This window comes from Perognathus longimembris, chromosome 1 (genome assembly GCF_023159225.1).
Source record: "Perognathus longimembris pacificus isolate PPM17 chromosome 1, ASM2315922v1, whole genome shotgun sequence".
Classification (NCBI taxonomy): Eukaryota; Metazoa; Chordata; class Mammalia; order Rodentia; family Heteromyidae; genus Perognathus; species Perognathus longimembris.
In genome coordinates this window covers 70,797,203-70,813,201 of record NC_063161.1, presented here as the reverse complement: position 1 = coordinate 70,813,201, position 15,999 = coordinate 70,797,203, and the positions used below count along the sequence as shown (strand labels likewise).

The following is a 15,999-nucleotide window of genomic DNA, read 5'->3' as shown; positions in this document are numbered from 1 at the left end:
CACATGTAGATGGGGGTGCTTGGAGAAGAATGAAGGGCCCAGGGTAGAAACGGGGAAAGAGGGTAGACTTACTTTTCTAGCCAGTATTTTGATATTCCTCCTCATATCTCTCCCTGCAGAGGCACAGGAAAATGGGAGTGATATTAGAGGCTAGTCATGAATAAGTTCAGTTATGTGATGGGAGCTGAGTATCTGCAAGGAGATTAGAAAAACAGGTGCCAGCCTAATAAGGCCCAAGGGCAGGGAGAGGAAGGATGCAGGGAGGCTTTGAGAAGGAAGAGTGAGGTCATTTGTCTTCTGTGTGTGTGTGTGTGTGTGTGTGTGTGTGTGTGTGTGTGTGTGTGTTTAAGTGTGTTGATGTGGCAGTAGTAGGGACTGAACTCAGGATCCATGTCTTTGCTTTCCTTTTCAAATTTCCAAGTAGCTAGGACTACACATTTGACATGCTATTCTAAGCAATGCTTTGTGTTGTGAGCCACACCTGCCCTTGTGGTCTTTTGGTGGTTAATTGGACAGAAGATTCTGATCAATGCTAGGCACGCGGGGCTCATGCCTGTAAGCCTACCCACTGAGGAGGCTGCGATCTGAGGATGGTGGTTCAAAGCCAGCACAGGCAAGAAAGTCAGTGAGACTGTTACCTCCAATTTACCACCAGAAACCAGAAGTGGAACTATGGCTCTGAGTTGCAGAGAGCTAGCCCTTTGCTGAAGAGCTCAGGGACAGCTCCCAAGCACTGAGTTCAAGCCCCACGACCTAATAAACAAACAAATAAAAGAGCCCTGTCTGGCTTTGAACCATGGTCCTCAGATCTCAGCCAATTGAGTAGCTAGGATTACAGTGTCTGGCAAATAATGGTAATAAGGAAGGGCAGGAGGAAATGAAAGAGAGCGAGCAGGATGAAAAGTAAAGACAGATGGAAGAGCTGAAGCAGAGGATGCCTGGGGGGGCGGTATGGCATGTTCAGGATGTACAGGACAGAGAAAAGGAAAGTATAGGAGAAAATCACTGGGCTGGAGGTGTGGCTCAAGTGGTAGAGCATGTGCTTATGAAGCACAAGTCTCTGAGTTCAAACCCAGGTGCACACTCCTCTCTACAGAGTCCCCCCCCAAAAAAAAATAAAATGAGAAGAGAGTAAAATGCACCAAGGAAGATGATTAGGGGTGAGAGGAAAACAGATCCACAGAAGCCCAGAGCCTGGGAGGGGAGCAGGAAAGAGGATCCAGAGAGACTGGCTTTCTGGCAAGGAGAGTCTCTGAAGCTCTGTGCTGGTCTCCTTATTAGGGGATGCAGCCTGCAGGGGTGAGGCGAATGGAGCAGGAGGGTACAAGGCTGGAGGCTGACCAGGTGAGTTAGGAGCCACTGAGCAAGGTCACTTTTGTGTTTCTTCTTTCTTTCATTAGCTAATTGACTATTTCAATGATAAATGTAATTTCTTTTTCTATTTTGTCAGTCATGAGTCTGGAACTTGGCCTGGGTTCTGCCCCTGAGCTCTTTCACTCATGGCTGGAGCTCTACCACTTTGAGCCACAGCACCACTTCCAGTTCTTGAGTGTTTAGTTGAGGTTAAAAGTTTCATGGGGACTTTTCTGCCAGTGCTGGTTTTGATCTTCGATCCTCAGGTCTCAGCCTCCTGAGTAGCTAGGATTACTGAAGTGAGCCACCAGTGCCCAGTGATAAGTGTCATTGCATAAAGTTATTGTTTGCTGTAAATATACACATTCAATATATTCTCCTGAAAACAACCCTAAATTTCAGCATGAAATCAATTATACATAATAATATCCAATGGAAATGTATAATTCTCTTCAATAATCTACAACTGGTAATCTTATTTTTCATTTTTCTTATATACCATCACTTGGCAAAGAGTTTCTCTATAAAAGACAAGTGGGAGATATTTGTGTGTTGTAAACACAATGGAGTGAACAAAAAAGCTTCTTAAAATGCATTGGTCTTGTTGATGAAAGTTAACTAAGTAAATCAAGGATGGTGGTAAGAGGGAGGGAATGTGAGAGAAAGAGGGAACAAATGATACTAAGCAAAAGGAAAGACATGTACACATCACCCAATCTGGAAGAAAGAGTTTTGTTGTTAATGTTCATGGTGTTTATAAGCTTTGTAAACTAGAAGGATAATGTTCATTACTGTGAAGGTTAAAATGTGTACTGTGAAATTTATGTAGTTACTGAATCTCAATAAAGAAACAAAAAGAAAAATGCATTAGTCATTTTTATGGGCTTCATTGAAAATATTATTGCTAATATGTCCTTCTTTTAAAAAAAATTTTTCCGGGCTGGGAATATGGCCTAGTGGCAAGAGTGCTTGCCTCGTATACATGAAGCCCTGGGTTCGATTCCCCAGCACCACATATATGGAAAATGGCCAGAAGTGGCGCTATGGCTCAAGTGGCAGAGTGCTAGCCTTGAGCACAGAGAGGCCAGGGACAGTGCTCAGGCCCTGAGTTCAAGCCCAGGACAGGCCAAACAAACAAAGAAACAAATAAAAAAATTTTTTCCTTAGCTAATTTTTTTGTTTTCTTTTGTTTTTTACCAATCCTGGAGCTTGGACTCAGGGCCTTAGCACTGTCCCTGAGCTTCTTTTTGCTCAAGGCTAGCACTCTACCACTTGAGCCACGGCCCTACTTCCAGCTTTTTCTGTTTATGTGCTACTGAGGAATGGAACACCAGGGCTTCATGCATACCAGGCAGAAACTCAGTCACTAAGCTACATTCCCAGCCCCCTATTTATTTATTTTTAATTAGCTTCAGTCAAACAAAGGATTTCAATTATGATGTCAGTTTGTGAATACAATGCATTGTGACTGATGTGTATGTGTATATTGATTGATCTATATCTATCTATCTATCTATGTCCTGGTATTGAACTCAAGTCCTGGGTGCTGTCCTTGAGTTTTTCAGCTCAAGGCTATGGTTCTACTACTTGAACCCCAGTTCTGCTTCTACCTTCTCTTTTTTTGGTGATTAATTGAAGAGAAGAGTCTCAAGAATTTTTTGGCCCAGGTGGCTTCAAATTTCAATCCTCAATCCTAGCCTCCTGAGTAGCTAGGATTACAGACATGAGACACCAGCATCCTGCATGTTGATTTTTTGTTTTTGTTTTTGCCAGTCCTGGGCCTTGGACTCAGGGCCTGAGCACTGTCCCTGGCTTCTTGTTTCTCAAGGCTCCTTAATTTACTTTTTAAATATAAGAGCATGCAGGATTGGACTGGGAATATGGCCTAGTGGCAAGAGTGCTTGCCTCCTATACATGAAGCCCTGGGTTCGATTCCCCAGCACCACATATATAGAAAATGGCCAGAAGTGGCGCTGTTGCTCAAGTTGCAGGGTGCTAGCCTTGAGTCAAGAGAAGCCAGGGACAGTGCTCAGGCCCTGAGTCCAAGCCCCAGGACTGGCAAAAAAAAAAAAGTAAGTGGAGCTGGGAATGGGGCTTAGTGGTAGAGTGCTTGCCTAGCATGCATGAAGCCCTGGGTTCGACTCCTCAGCACCACATAAACAGAAAAAGCTGGAACTGTTGCTGTGGCTCAAGTGGTAGAGTGCCAGCTCTGAGCAAAGTAAGCTCAGGAACAGTGCTAATGGCCTGAGCTCAATTCCTGGGACTGACCAGGAAATAAATAAATAAAGTAAGTAAATAAGAAATTAATTAAAGCAAAGCCTGGTGGCATATGCCTGTAGTTTTAGTTGCTTGGAAGAGATCTGGAGAAGAGAAGTTCCAGGTCAGCCTGCGCAAATGTTAGCAAGAATTATCTCAGGAATTATCTCACCTATGTGGTACAGGACTAGGAGGATCTTGGCTTGCAGCCAGCCCCAAGCAAAGTGTCTAAGATCCCATTTAAAGAATAACTAAAGCATGGTGTGTGTGTGTGTGTGTGTGTGTGTGTGTGTGTGTGTGTGTGTGTGTGTGTATTTGTGCCAGTTTTGGGGCTTGAATTCAGAACCTGGTCATTGTTCATGAGCTTTTTCCCCCCCTCAAGGCTAATGCTCTACAATTTGAAGCACAGCTCCAGCATTTTGGTGGCTAACTGGCAAGTGTCATGGACTTTCCTACCTGGCTGGCTCCAAACCACGATCCTCAGATGTCAGCCTCTGAATAGCCAGGATTACAGGCTGTGAGGCATGAGTGCTCAGAGAATATATCTGAGTTATTTATTAGCACATGTGAATTGCACAATGTAATAGGTTCCATTGTGATATTTTCCTACTTTTTTTTTTTTTGCCAGTCCTGGACTCAGGGCCTGAGCACTGTCCCTGGCTTCTATTTGCTCAAGGCTAGCACTCTACCACTTGAGCCACAGCGCCACTTCTATATATGTGGTGCTGAAGAATTGAACCCAGGCCTTCATGTATACGAGGCAAGCACCCTTGCCACTAGGCCATATTTCCAGACCTTCCTAGGTGTTCTTATAGGGAAACTTGTAAAGGAACCTCACAAACCAGTCTGTGGGCTCCCCACCCCTCCCCTGCGTCCTTGGGGGCCACATACTCACCCTGCTGGGGTTTGGGCTGTGGCTGGCTGGCCTGTGGAAGAAGCAACATGGTGTAAGAATGACTTCCTGTGATCCTCTGTCACCCTCTTCTCTGTGTCCTATGTTTAGACTAAGCTTAAGGGCAACAGAGGCAGGGAGACACTCTGCCCCTGCCAGTCAGGGCACAAAGCGAGGCCCCCATCCTGTCCTCTTGTCCTTCCCTGTAGTCTTCAGTCAAGCCCCACTGGGTTCCCACTCCTTTCTATCTATCTATATAGACAGATAGATAGATGATAGATAAAGAGATAGATATAGATAGAGATACAATTGTTGGTCATGGGGCTTGAAGACAGCATCTGGACACTGTCTCTGAGCTTTTTGCTCAAGCTTAGCACTCTACCACTTGGAGCCCTAGCTCCACTCCCAGTATTCGGGTGGGTAACTGGAGATAAGAGTCTTATGGATTTTCTTGCTCAGCCTAGCTTGGAACTGTGGTCATCAGATCTCAGCCTCCTGAGTATCTAGGATTACAGTCGTGAGTCACCAGCACCAAGCTCAGCACCTTGGTCATTTCTTTTGACCCTACTCATTTTTGAAAAGTCATTAAGTATAAAGATCAGGGACAGTGCCAAGGCCCTGAGTTCCTGCTCCATGACCAAATTCCAATTCAGATTTTGATAATGGTTGCATCAAATCTGTGGGTTGGTTTGAATACTATAAATCATCTTACATTAAATCTTTCCATTTCTTCTTTTCATCTTTGTTGTCAGTCATGAGGCTTGAACTCAGGGCGTGGGTGCGGGCCCTGGGATCTTTTGCTCAAGGGAACTGCTCTACCACTAAGCCACAGCACCACTTTGGGTTTCTGAGTGATTAACTGGGGATAAGTCTCCCAGGGACTTTTCTGCCCAGGCTGGCCTAGAACTACAATCCTCAGATTCAGCCTCCAAGTAGCTAGGATTACAAAGGTGAGCCACTGGTGCCAAAATGAAAAACATTCCATTTCTTTGTGTCTTCTATAATTCTTTTCAATATTGTCTTCTAGTTTTGGTGCTGGTGTACATTATTCTTTCACCTCCTTAGTGTTAAGTCGGCCTGGGAGAACAGCCCCTCCCCCTTCCTTGTCCCCTGCCTGAAACCAATGATCACCTGTTAGTCACCTGACTGTGAGTCAGCAAAGGACCCCAGCTGTGAGGTCACTTTCTCACCCTCTGAGGTCACTTCCTCAAGTGCCCCTAGTCTCCCCTCCCTTGGACAGTGCTGGTTCCCCAGGCTCTGAGATCATTTCCCCACCTGCTGTGGTCCGGTTCCGCCTTTCCCGATATAATCTCTTTACTCTTCTCTGTTCTCCTGTCCCCATGTAATAATTAGTGATGATGTACTTATTTTGTAGTCTTGAGGACTGCTATCAGTAATCACTAACTAATGACTTTTCTTCTGTAAATCTGTCTGTAGTCACACACCTCCATTTCTGGATGGCTGCTCCCTTAAAAGCCCTGCTGAACAAAGGCTCGGGGTTGTGCTCTCCTATGGGAATAGAGAAGTACAGATGTCATGGCTTAATGGAGGGAGACCCCTTGCCTGGTTTATTTAAAGTGGAGGTCTTGTTTGCGGGTACTGGGATTTAATAAACTGAGACCGCTTTCTGTCTCTTCTGCTCTGTGCTTACCTTTCCCCGGGTGGGCCGACTCTTCTCCAGTCAGCAAAAGATGAAGATTGAGGAGACAGGATTAAGTGGAGAGAGGTCCTGGCAAACGCTGCCATCCTGTGCTATTGCTGGTTTGCACAGATCCCTCTTGAGGAAATGTTTCTTTAAAAAAATGTAGACTGCCAGCTAGGGTTGGTGGCACCTGCTGTAATCCTGGCACTCAGGGCTCAAGGCCAGCCTAGCGTAGTGTTGAGACCAAGTCTTAAAACAAAACCAAGCAATGTTTCCAAGCACATGCCTCACAGCCTGATGCTCTCCGGATTGAGGGAAGCCCAGCAGGTATCTGCTTGTTGTCTTTTTTGGTGCCAGTTATTGGTCTTGAACTCAGGGTAGAGGTGCTGTCCCTGAGCCTCCTAGCTTGATGCCAGTGCCCTATCACTTGAACAACAGCACCACTTCCAGCTTTTTTGGTAGTTAGTTGAAGATAAGAGTGTCATTGACTTTCCTGTCTGGGCTGCACTGTAATCTGGATCCTGGAATCTCAGCCTCCTGAGGATTGGGGATGACAGTCATTTGCCACCAGTGCTCTGCAGGTGTCTTCATGTTTAGTAAACATCTTAAGTGTTTATAATGCTAGTGTGTCCTAACACCCCCATTTGGAAGCAACAGGAGGGGCCAGTGTGTTTACCTTACCCACTTACCTTTCTCCTCCACCTGAGCAAGGCCAGCAGTCCTAGCACCCCTATTTTGATTATAGCAGTGGACACTGCCACCCCAACCACGGCTCCCAGATTCAGGGGCTGCGACTGTGCGACGGTGAAGCTGGCTGAGGAAACTTCAGAGATGACGCTGGCGCTTCTCTTGGTGGTGGTCTTCATCTGGGTGGTGGGCTTGATGGCTGGGGATAGAAAAGAAGTCAGTAGATTCTCCTGGAAGAGTGGGATCTGGGAGTGGCATGTCAGCGCTCCTCTCCTTCAGAGGAATATGGAGAGGGCAGCTGTTCTCAGAGTCAGCAGAGTCAGAGAGGGGGAAGGGCTTAAACTGTGGATGTCCAGGGCTGGGTAGAGGGATGCAAGTGGTCGAGCACCTGTCACACAAATGCCAGGACTGGCGTTCACACTCCAGTACCTACAGACAGACAGAAAGACAGACAGACACGAGGATGCCAAACAACAAAGTTTGAATCCTGACACTGTACCATTTAAGAGACTAAGAAGTGACTTTACTACTCATATACCACAGCGATAAAACATCTTATGTCATAAATCTATGGAACATAAAGACACCATTTGAAGTATCTGCAATTATGAATTTCAGTGGACCAAGTACATTCATGTTGCTGTGCAGCCATCAATGTCCGTCAAGTTCCTAAATGGAACAAAATCTGTACCCATGAAAGCCCTCCTCTTCTTCATACTCATTACAACTTAATTTTTTTACAGAAAAGCTGAGAGCTGGTAGCTCATGTCTATAATCCTAATTGTCCTTTTCATTTTTGTTGGTACTGGTGATCGAATCCAGGGTGTTGCACTTGCTAGGCAAGTGCTTTGCCAGTGAGCTACATCCTAGCCCTATAATCCTAACTGTCTAGGAGACTGAAATCTAAGGATCATAGTTGGAAGTAGCCTGGGCAGGAAAATCTGTGAAACTCTTTATCTCCAATACACTAAGCAGAAAAGCACCAAAGGGGCACTGTGCCCCAAGTAGCACAGCATTAGCCTTGAGCCATAAAGTTCTGAGACACCCAGGCCCTGAATTCACTCCCTAGAACCAGAGAATTGTGTGTGTGTGTGTGTGTGTGTGTGTGTGTGTGTGTGTGAGAGAGAGAGAGAGAGAGAGAGAGAGAGAGAGAGAGAGAATACTGGCATTTGAATGCAGGGCCCTGTATTCTCTCTTGCATTTTTGGTCAAGGCTAGGGCTTTACCAATTGACCAATACCCCCACTTGTAGTTTTACACTGATTACCTGGAGATATATGACCCTCTTCTGGCCTTAATGTTTCTCTCTGTACAAAATGAGCATGTCCATGGCTTTTGTAGGATAGGGGTGTAAGACAGTGAGAGTCATTAATGTACATATGGTGCTCGGCCAGTGGGGGGCACTGCAAGAGAGCAAGTGCTGCACAGGAGAGCAGCATGGCAGACAAGAAACCCAGTGACTAGAAAACTGTGTGGGCTCCTGTGGGAGAGGGAAGCAGGCAAGGGGTGGGAGAAGAGAAGAACAGAGGGAGAGGAGCTGGGGGTGTGGGGCAGGCAGGGGTGAGAGAGGTGTTCTGGCGGGGGAGGAGGGGAGACTGAAGGTGAGGGCACAGGGGATGGTGTGGGGTTACAGTGGGCCTAGAGACCAAGGAGGCCATCCATCAGATGCCTGCTGTGCGCCCCAGGCTGAGCTCAGGGCTGTGGGGAGAGCAAGGTTTGATGCAGATAACTCACAGTGAAGGCAGGACAGGTTCTAGAGAAGTCAAGTGAATCGCAAGTCATGGAGCAGGCAGGGCTGGGGTGCTGGTGTTACCTTAGAGCTTGGACTATAGCGGCAGGGCTGAGGCCCTGGGCATGGGATTGTGGTGAACCTCAGGTGCCACTGGTAGGCAAAGGGAAGGGGAAGCAGCCCCTGTTTGGAGATGGTTATTGGCAAGAGGAAACAAAAATGACATTGTCAGGGTCCTAAGAAGAGATCTGAGGTCAGGGAGAAGAAAGTGAGAAGATTTGAAGGGTACGAGGGTGAGGGGATGTGGAGTTGGGTGTGGAGGGGTCAGGGCTGCACCTCACCTTTAGTGATGGTTAGTTTGGTCCCCATGATGGACTGCCACTGCTTCTCGCCATGTTGCTTTGTCTTCAGATGGACGCGGCAGAAGTACGTGGTCCCGTCCCGCTTGTGCAAGTTTGATATAGACAGGGAGCCCGAGACCCCATCCTCTGCGATGATCAGGACCAGGCGGTCCTTGAATTGCTTATGGATGAAAGGTGGGGTGCTGTTGTAGATAAACTCCCCATAGAATGACTTCCATCTCCATGACAGCTTCACCTGGGGATCCGGGGCCAACTCCCAGGCATGGGAGAACCTGAAGGGGATTTCAACGGAGCCTCCCAGGAGGGCAGAGAGATGTTCAGGCTGGATCATTAAATAAGGGCTGTCTGCTGGGAAGAAGAAGGAATGTGAAGTTGTGGCAGGGGGAAGCAGAGGCAAACCCCAGACCCTCATGCTTCTGCATTCCTGGGGTTTGGTGGGGCAGAGGCAGGGTTGTCTGTCTCCAGGCTTGGGAGAGGAAAGCAGGTGAAGGTTGGGGTTCAGCCCAGCCTGTGAGCTCCTGGCCCCTCCTCCCATGCAGCCCTCTCCACATCCCCAGCCCCCCCAGCTCCCTGTGGCCTGGGCAGAGCCTGAGCCAGGGTGGTTGTGGCCACTTACCTGCTGCCAGGACTGCTGCAGGCAGAAGCAGCAGGACCACCAGGACCTGCCTCATAGCTGCTCTCCTCTGGGCATGAAGCCTTGGGGTGTCACAGGGGAGAGGAGGTCCTGATGTAGCCCTTGGGCTGCAGAAGAGGGGTGAGTGGTGTGTGGAGATTCTGGGTCAGACTCCTCTGCAGGGGTGTGGAGAATGGAGGCCTTCCCACCCCCACCTCCTTGGGGCCAACAACTTCCTTCACCCTGTGGCTTCTCCTTTTCTTAATTCACAGAAGGGCCTCTCTCGTGGCCACTGAGGACACATTCGTCCAGCCTCCTCCCCCCCTCTGGTGCTGAGGGGCTCACCTTGTCCTTGGCCTCGCATGTGCCATCATGACCCTCTCTCTGCCTTGTGTGGTCCTTCCTCATGGCCTGTGCAGCCTCCTCCCCTTCCCTCTCCATCCTTCTGCCCTTCTTTCCTCCCCCTTCCATACCCTCCCCCTATCTGGGTGTCTCTGGCCTTCACTCTGTCCCCCACTCGTGGCCTGTCCGTCATCGCAGGGGAAGGGGCTGCCTAGGGCCAGCACTGGCTCTTGCAGAGAGGGGAAGTTGGGCACGGGTCTGCTCAGCCCTGCTCCCAGACTCAGGTGTCAGAAATGGTGAGGAAGGTGATGGTCCTGTGGCCCACTGGAGTACAAGGCCCTGTAGTCCGTGAATTCTCCTTGTCTTCCCCTCCAGGCTGGGTTAGCACTCCCCAATTTTCAGGAGTCCCGGCTGCGTCTTGGTGCCTGGCGGGTAATTTCCTCAGGCGTGTGGATGACACACTCACTGAGGGACTTCTGGTGTCACGCCACCCTCCTGGTGCCTTTCTGCCCTATGCTGGGCCGAGTATGTGTCACATGAGGGGGCTGGTTTTGGACTTCGGGGTCCACTTAACCTATGCTGAGCTGAGGCTCTGGACTGGCCACATGACACAGTCTCTGGATGCCAACTCTGGAAACCAAAGATCCACAGGAGGACCCAGGAGGCCGCAGGTCCTCCCTTGGTTTGGGGCAAAGGCTGGGAGCAGCACTGAGTCACACATTTCCCAGTCCTTGGCACACTTGGACACAAATGAGCGGTTGAGGGTGGAGGTCTGGTGATTCACAGGCCGGCTCTGTGGGCATCTGTGCCCACCAGTGCCCGGGAGGAGCCTGGTGTGCTTAGTGAGGGCTCAGGGAAGACATGGCTATGCCAGAGGGAGTATCATCATGGTGTGCATAGGTTAACTTCTCTTTTTCCTCAACTTCCCTTTAATTCTTGCTATCTCTTCTGTGCCCCCCACCCCATGCTGCCCTGGCTGGCCCTGCTTTCTCTTCCTATGGGCTTTCTCTTCTCCCTTCCCACAAGTCAGATGTTCTGGGGAACCCTGGAGCCATGCTGGGCTACAAACCCCCATTGCTTGTCAGCTTCTGAACTTTTCAGAAAGACCTCTACTAGGGAAACTGAGGTACTGGGGGTTTGGGTTGAATTGGTCCCCTATGAGAGGACTATGTGCCTGGAGGGAAGTACTTGGCAGCCTGGGAGCTGACCCCAGAGTTGCTTCTGGCCTTGTGAAAGTCATCTACCTTTCTGAGGATGGATGGGAGGACCAAGGAGGGGCCACCATGAGCTGCGCCTGGTTTTCAGGGGACAGGTCCCGCTGATTTCTGGGGTGTGCGGTCCCCAGGAGCAGCAGTGGGGGGTAACTGGCCTGGGAGGCCCCTAGTGCTTCGCGTAGTCATGGGGAGAGGAAGATGCCCAGGCTCAGGCAGGATTTAGGTCCATATTTTGAGAGCATGGTGGCCTCCCTCATGGAGCCCAGATCAGCTGGTCCAAGGCCGAGCAGTCTGGTTTTATTTTCTCTTAATGCAGTACAGGGCGGAGACACGGGGAACAGCGACTGTGGCCCTGGTCTGAACCCCTTGGGCCGGGGTCTTCGACACAGGTACATGGTGGCCACTGGGCTCCAGGCCGGCATAAGCTGGGCTCCGGGGAGGGAAGGCCCGGGCAGTCGCGGGGTGGAATGGCCCAGGGTCAGAGCTCGTGCTAGGCCAGGAGGACTGACCAGGCCAGGGTGAGCCTGGGACCCTGGGTTGATTTCAGTCCGGAGGGGATATAAAAGGGAGGGACCGAGGGGCGGGGCTGGGGTCCGTCAGCCAGGTCTGTGCGGGGCGGGGACTGAGGACTCTGGCAAGGGAAGTGGCGGGGCGGGGCTTACTTCCAGGGAGGGGCTTGTGTTCCTGTTGGCCTGCCTTAGGGGAGACTGGGGCCGGGGCGGGGACTGAGGACTGGCGAGAGGTGTGTTAAAAGCCGGTACTGTGTTCGTAGGGGGCATTGTGGCTGCTGGTAGAGACTAGGCAGTCTGGCTGGGTCCTCTCCGTGGGTGAGGAGGGTGTCAGGATGAGGAAGAACTGGAAATCCTGTCTACCAGGAGAGGACAAAGGGCTACATAATCCACAGAACAGTGGTGAAAGCAGAGAGACACCCAAGTACCTTTATCTCTGGGACTGCTTGTCAGGATGAAGAGTTGAGGTCCTGTGCTGCCGTGACAGTCAGAACAAGAACCAGCAAGCCATTGGCAGAGGTAGCTCTCCCAAGGCTATTTTGCAGTGTAGGTGAGAGGTGGTGAGGAGCAGAGCAGAGCAGAACCCTAGAGAGTGGCAGGACTGCAGATCACTAGTGAGGGAAGGATTTGAAGATGGCCCTGTCTGCACTGGGATTTAGCAAGGCTGGACATGTAACAGTATTTTGTTTTCTCTTGTTAGCTATTACAGTATGATATAAGATTACAAGTTATACGAGATGGTTTTGGGATGAGGGGGTGAAATTACCCTATAAAGAGCCCCTGGGGGATGAATGCCAACACTGGCTCAGAGGGTGTGGAAGGGAGTTTCATAAGGCCCCATCCAACTGCCTTATCAGTGCCCCTTTTCCACCAGCTCAAGGGCTGAGAGATAGCCAATCTCTTCTAACTTCTACACCATCTACCTCTCCCTGGCTGAGCCATCCATCCTGGAGAGCCTAGAAAGGCTTGGTGGTATGGGGCACCTGACCACAGGGCTACAGTGCCAAACAGCCAAAGACTCCAACCAATATCAGTGTGCTAATCTAAGGCCACACCAAGGAGCCAGCTAATGTTTATTAAGCTCTCCACTAAGGCTTGGAGGAGTCCGGGAAGAAGTCACAAACGAATAATTAACAAATTCAAGGAGGCAGTGCCAAAGCTCCCACCCCACTCCAAACAGCAGAAAGCAGGCAGAGGGGAGGCCAAGTGCTCATGGCTTCTCCACTGGCCACCAGGAGAGAAAGGGAGATCAGAAGGCAGGGCCACCTCTCCTCCCCCTCAGGCCAGGCTGGGATTGAAACCATGTTTCCTTGTGTTCCTTCTTCTTGTTCATCTTTTCCATGTCCTTGAGTAGGGAATAGAGAAAGGGGATGGGAAGAAAGATGTCAGAAATCCTGTAAGGAGTATGGAAGATGTAGTCACAGCAGGCCCAGGGGCAAGCAGAGGTGCCCTGCACCCTCAGCTGGTGAGCCTGGTTCCCCTCCCCCCTCCTGCCCATCCCCCAAAGCTCCAGAGCAGCCACGAAGCTGCCCAAGGGCCTTTCTCTACTTGATGGCTGCCCACATTTGCGAGGGCCAGGCACTCACCTCGATGCTTAGCTCCGTGGTGTCCAGGAGGTCCAGAGGGCGCTCGCTGAGGGAGGAAGGGCTGCCAGGCTCCTAGAATGAATGGGTCAAAAATTAGATAAGTCTCCAAACTGTCCATTGCCAACAGAAACATGGTTCTACTTGAGTCCCAAAGAACAAGCCCCGGGGGCCACCCCACTGTCCACCAGTGTTCCCTCTTGGAGCGCTGAGTCCCTTAAAATGCATTCAGCATTGGAGCCAGAGGATAGAAATCTTTCTTAGCACAGACCAGAAAGTTTTGTCATGACAGTGGCATTGTTTGGATCTTTCTGAGCACAAGGCTCTCACCAGAGCTGGCTGTGCTGACCCTGCTCTCTATAGAATGAATGCCTGTTGTTTATTAGGCTGTAGTGCTGTTAAGGCATTTCAGACTGCCATAATGTAAGGTGTTTTCAGTTTGGACTTTGTGTCAAGATAAGAAACAGGCTGAGAAGGGGGATCAGAAAACTTGATATGGGGGCTGGGGATATGGCCTAGTGGCAAGAGAGCTTGCCTCGTATACATGAGGCCCTGGGTTCAATTCCCCAGCACCACATATACAGAAAATGGCCAGAAGGGGCGCTGTGGCTCAAGTGGCAGAGTGCTAGCCTTGAGCAAAAGGAAGCCAGGGACAGTGCTCAGGCCCTGAGTTCAAGGCCCAGGACTGGCCAAAAAAAAAAAAAGAAAAAGAAAACTTGATATGGAACTGAAGACTCATGTTTGGGTCACTTCATTCAAGCCCCAAGCTTTGTAGCAAGCAGGAGAACCTCTTTCTGGAAGACCAGATGCCAGGGCAGGAAAGGGAGTGTGCATAGGAACAGGGACCAGCAGTCTTGTAAGGAGAGAGCAGGGAAACTGGGCAGTGAGAGTGGAAGTGTTGCCAAGGGTAGGTAAACTGATGATCTTGAATCCCTGGCTGTATAAGGAACTGAATCTTAAGAGACACAGACACAACACTTATTTGGGGATTCAGGAGGTGGAGTGCTAATTTGTTATTTTTATACTTATTTTCCTATTTCTTTCATAAAAGTAGAGTCCAAGGCAAGTCTTAAACTTGTCCCTCTTTTCTTGTCCTTTGCGATTCTTCCAGCTGTTGTCTTAAGCAGTGTTTTGAGAGAACAGCCCCCAGGGCTGGAGGAAGAGTGGAATGTTGAGTGCACGTACCTTATCTGCATCTTGCCAGTCCTCATTTGACTCATTTAGGGTTTCTAGCTCTTGCCACTTCTCACTTGATTCATTCAGGATTCCTAGCTCTTCCTCATCCTCTTCCATAAGGCGGAGACTGCCAGCAATGGCAAAAACAAACAAACAAACAAAAAAAACAATTTCAAACTATTACTTCAGGCCCGAGAGTTTCTCAGAGATGCCCAGGAAATGATGGGCAGCAAGTGGAGGTGGGCTCTAAGCTCCCATACCTGCACCAGTGAGCACTGCTCTTTACATAGTAGAGCTGGCTCTACACTGGAAGAAAGGGTTCTGGGTCTAAGGCAAATCCAAAAAACACTGGCAGTTTCCTGCTGTGGCTTAGGGGAGAAGCTCTCAGAGTGACTGATGTGCAGTGGAGCCACAAGAGCATAGGAAACTCACCAAGTCAGTGGGCTGCCCTGACCAGGGCTTTGAAGGTCTGGTGAAACTCCAAAATACAGCGCACCCGAGTGCCTTGATCTCTGGGTTCTTGAGACAGGCAGGCTGTTGAGAACGAAACAGGATCAGTGACAGGAGAAGAATAAAAGTAATGTGGCTCACTCCTGTAATCCTAGCCACTCAGGAGGCTAAGACCTGGAGGATCTCTTGTTTGAAGGCCAGGTTTGAGGTAGCTCAAGTGGCAGCCACCCAGCCATGAGCAAGTAAGTTCACTCAGAGCTTGCTAGCACTGGCAAAAATAAAGGGTGAAAGAGGTTAGATAGCCAGTGTTAAAAAGCCAGAGTATATATGGAACTGGAACCCACAGACCATGTAACAACAACAAAAAGCCAGAGTGTGGGAGAGACATTTTGAAGCTATCAAAGGGAACAACATAAGACCACCCAGGGTCAACAGTATGCTGCACTGGGAACAAACAAACACCAAACCAAACCTAAGTCAAAACAACGAAATGGGGACTAGCTGGTCTCCTTTCAGCCTCACCGGAAGACCAACTCCAGTCCTGAGCCATCTTCTTCTTCCTTCTTGCCCACCGTCACCAGAGGCTGCCTGTTCCTCAGCACCGTGGAGGTGAGGGTAGGTGTGGGTGGGACACTGCTCAGCTGCAGGCTTTCTTCCTGGGATGATGATGTGGAGGATGTGGAAGATGTGCTCTCTTCCTGGGAGGTGGAAGAGTCCTCTCTCTGCTGTTGGTGGGAGCCTACAAGAAAGCAGATGGGGGGCTGGGGATCTGGCCTAGTAGTAGAGTGCTCACTTCAGATACTTGAAGCCCTGAGTTCGATTCCTCAGTACCACATATATAGGTAAAAGCCAGAAGTGGCGCTGTGGCTCAAGTGGTAGAGTGCTAGCCTTGAGCAAAAAGAAGCCAGGGACAGTGCTCAGGCCCTGAGTCCAAGCCCCAGGACTGACAACAAAAACAAAACAAATAAAAAGAAAGCATATGGGATCTGCCCTGTGCAGCTTTACTTTTCCAAGACCTACCCAGGTTTTATAAGGGAAAGTTAAGCAGAAAATAGAAAACTATGTGGCCTGTCCCCCTCAAAAACGAGAAGAGTCCGAAAAGCATAGCCCTGCGCTACAGAGTCCTATATACTGGACATAAAACCCTATGCTACAACAGAAGGCGGGCAGGAAGCTTTCTAGGCCTTGTTTG

General features: G+C 49.6%; 1 protein-coding gene across 1 annotated transcript; it reads right to left on the bottom strand.

Moving 5' to 3' along the window:
- Window positions 1-101: 101 nt before the first annotated feature.
- Window positions 102-14,474, bottom strand: LOC125350639 (paired immunoglobulin-like type 2 receptor beta). The gene is made up of 6 exons (XM_048345414.1): window positions 14,367-14,474; window positions 13,185-13,256; window positions 9,537-9,603; window positions 8,900-9,268; window positions 6,833-7,029; window positions 102-113 (listed from the first exon to the last, which is right to left on the bottom strand). The coding sequence occupies exons 1-6, from the start codon at window positions 14,472-14,474 to the stop codon at window positions 102-104; spliced, it is 825 nt and encodes a 274-aa protein (XP_048201371.1).
- Between the last annotated feature and the right edge of the window lie 1,525 nt (window positions 14,475-15,999).

Bases quoted from the DNA above. Each gene is read 5' to 3' on its own strand.
- LOC125350639 (XM_048345414.1), bottom strand. From the start codon at position 14,474: ATGGAAGAGGATGAGGAAGAGCTAGGAATCCTGAATGAATCAAGTGAG. The intron at 13,257-14,366 runs GTACGTGCACTC...CATTCATTCTAG, and splicing joins ACTGGCAAGATGCAGATAAG to GAGCCTGGCAGCCCTTCCTC. The intron at 9,604-13,184 runs GTGAGTGCCTGG...CTTCATGCCCAG, and splicing joins CCACGGAGCTAAGCATCGAG to AGGAGAGCAGCTATGAGGCA.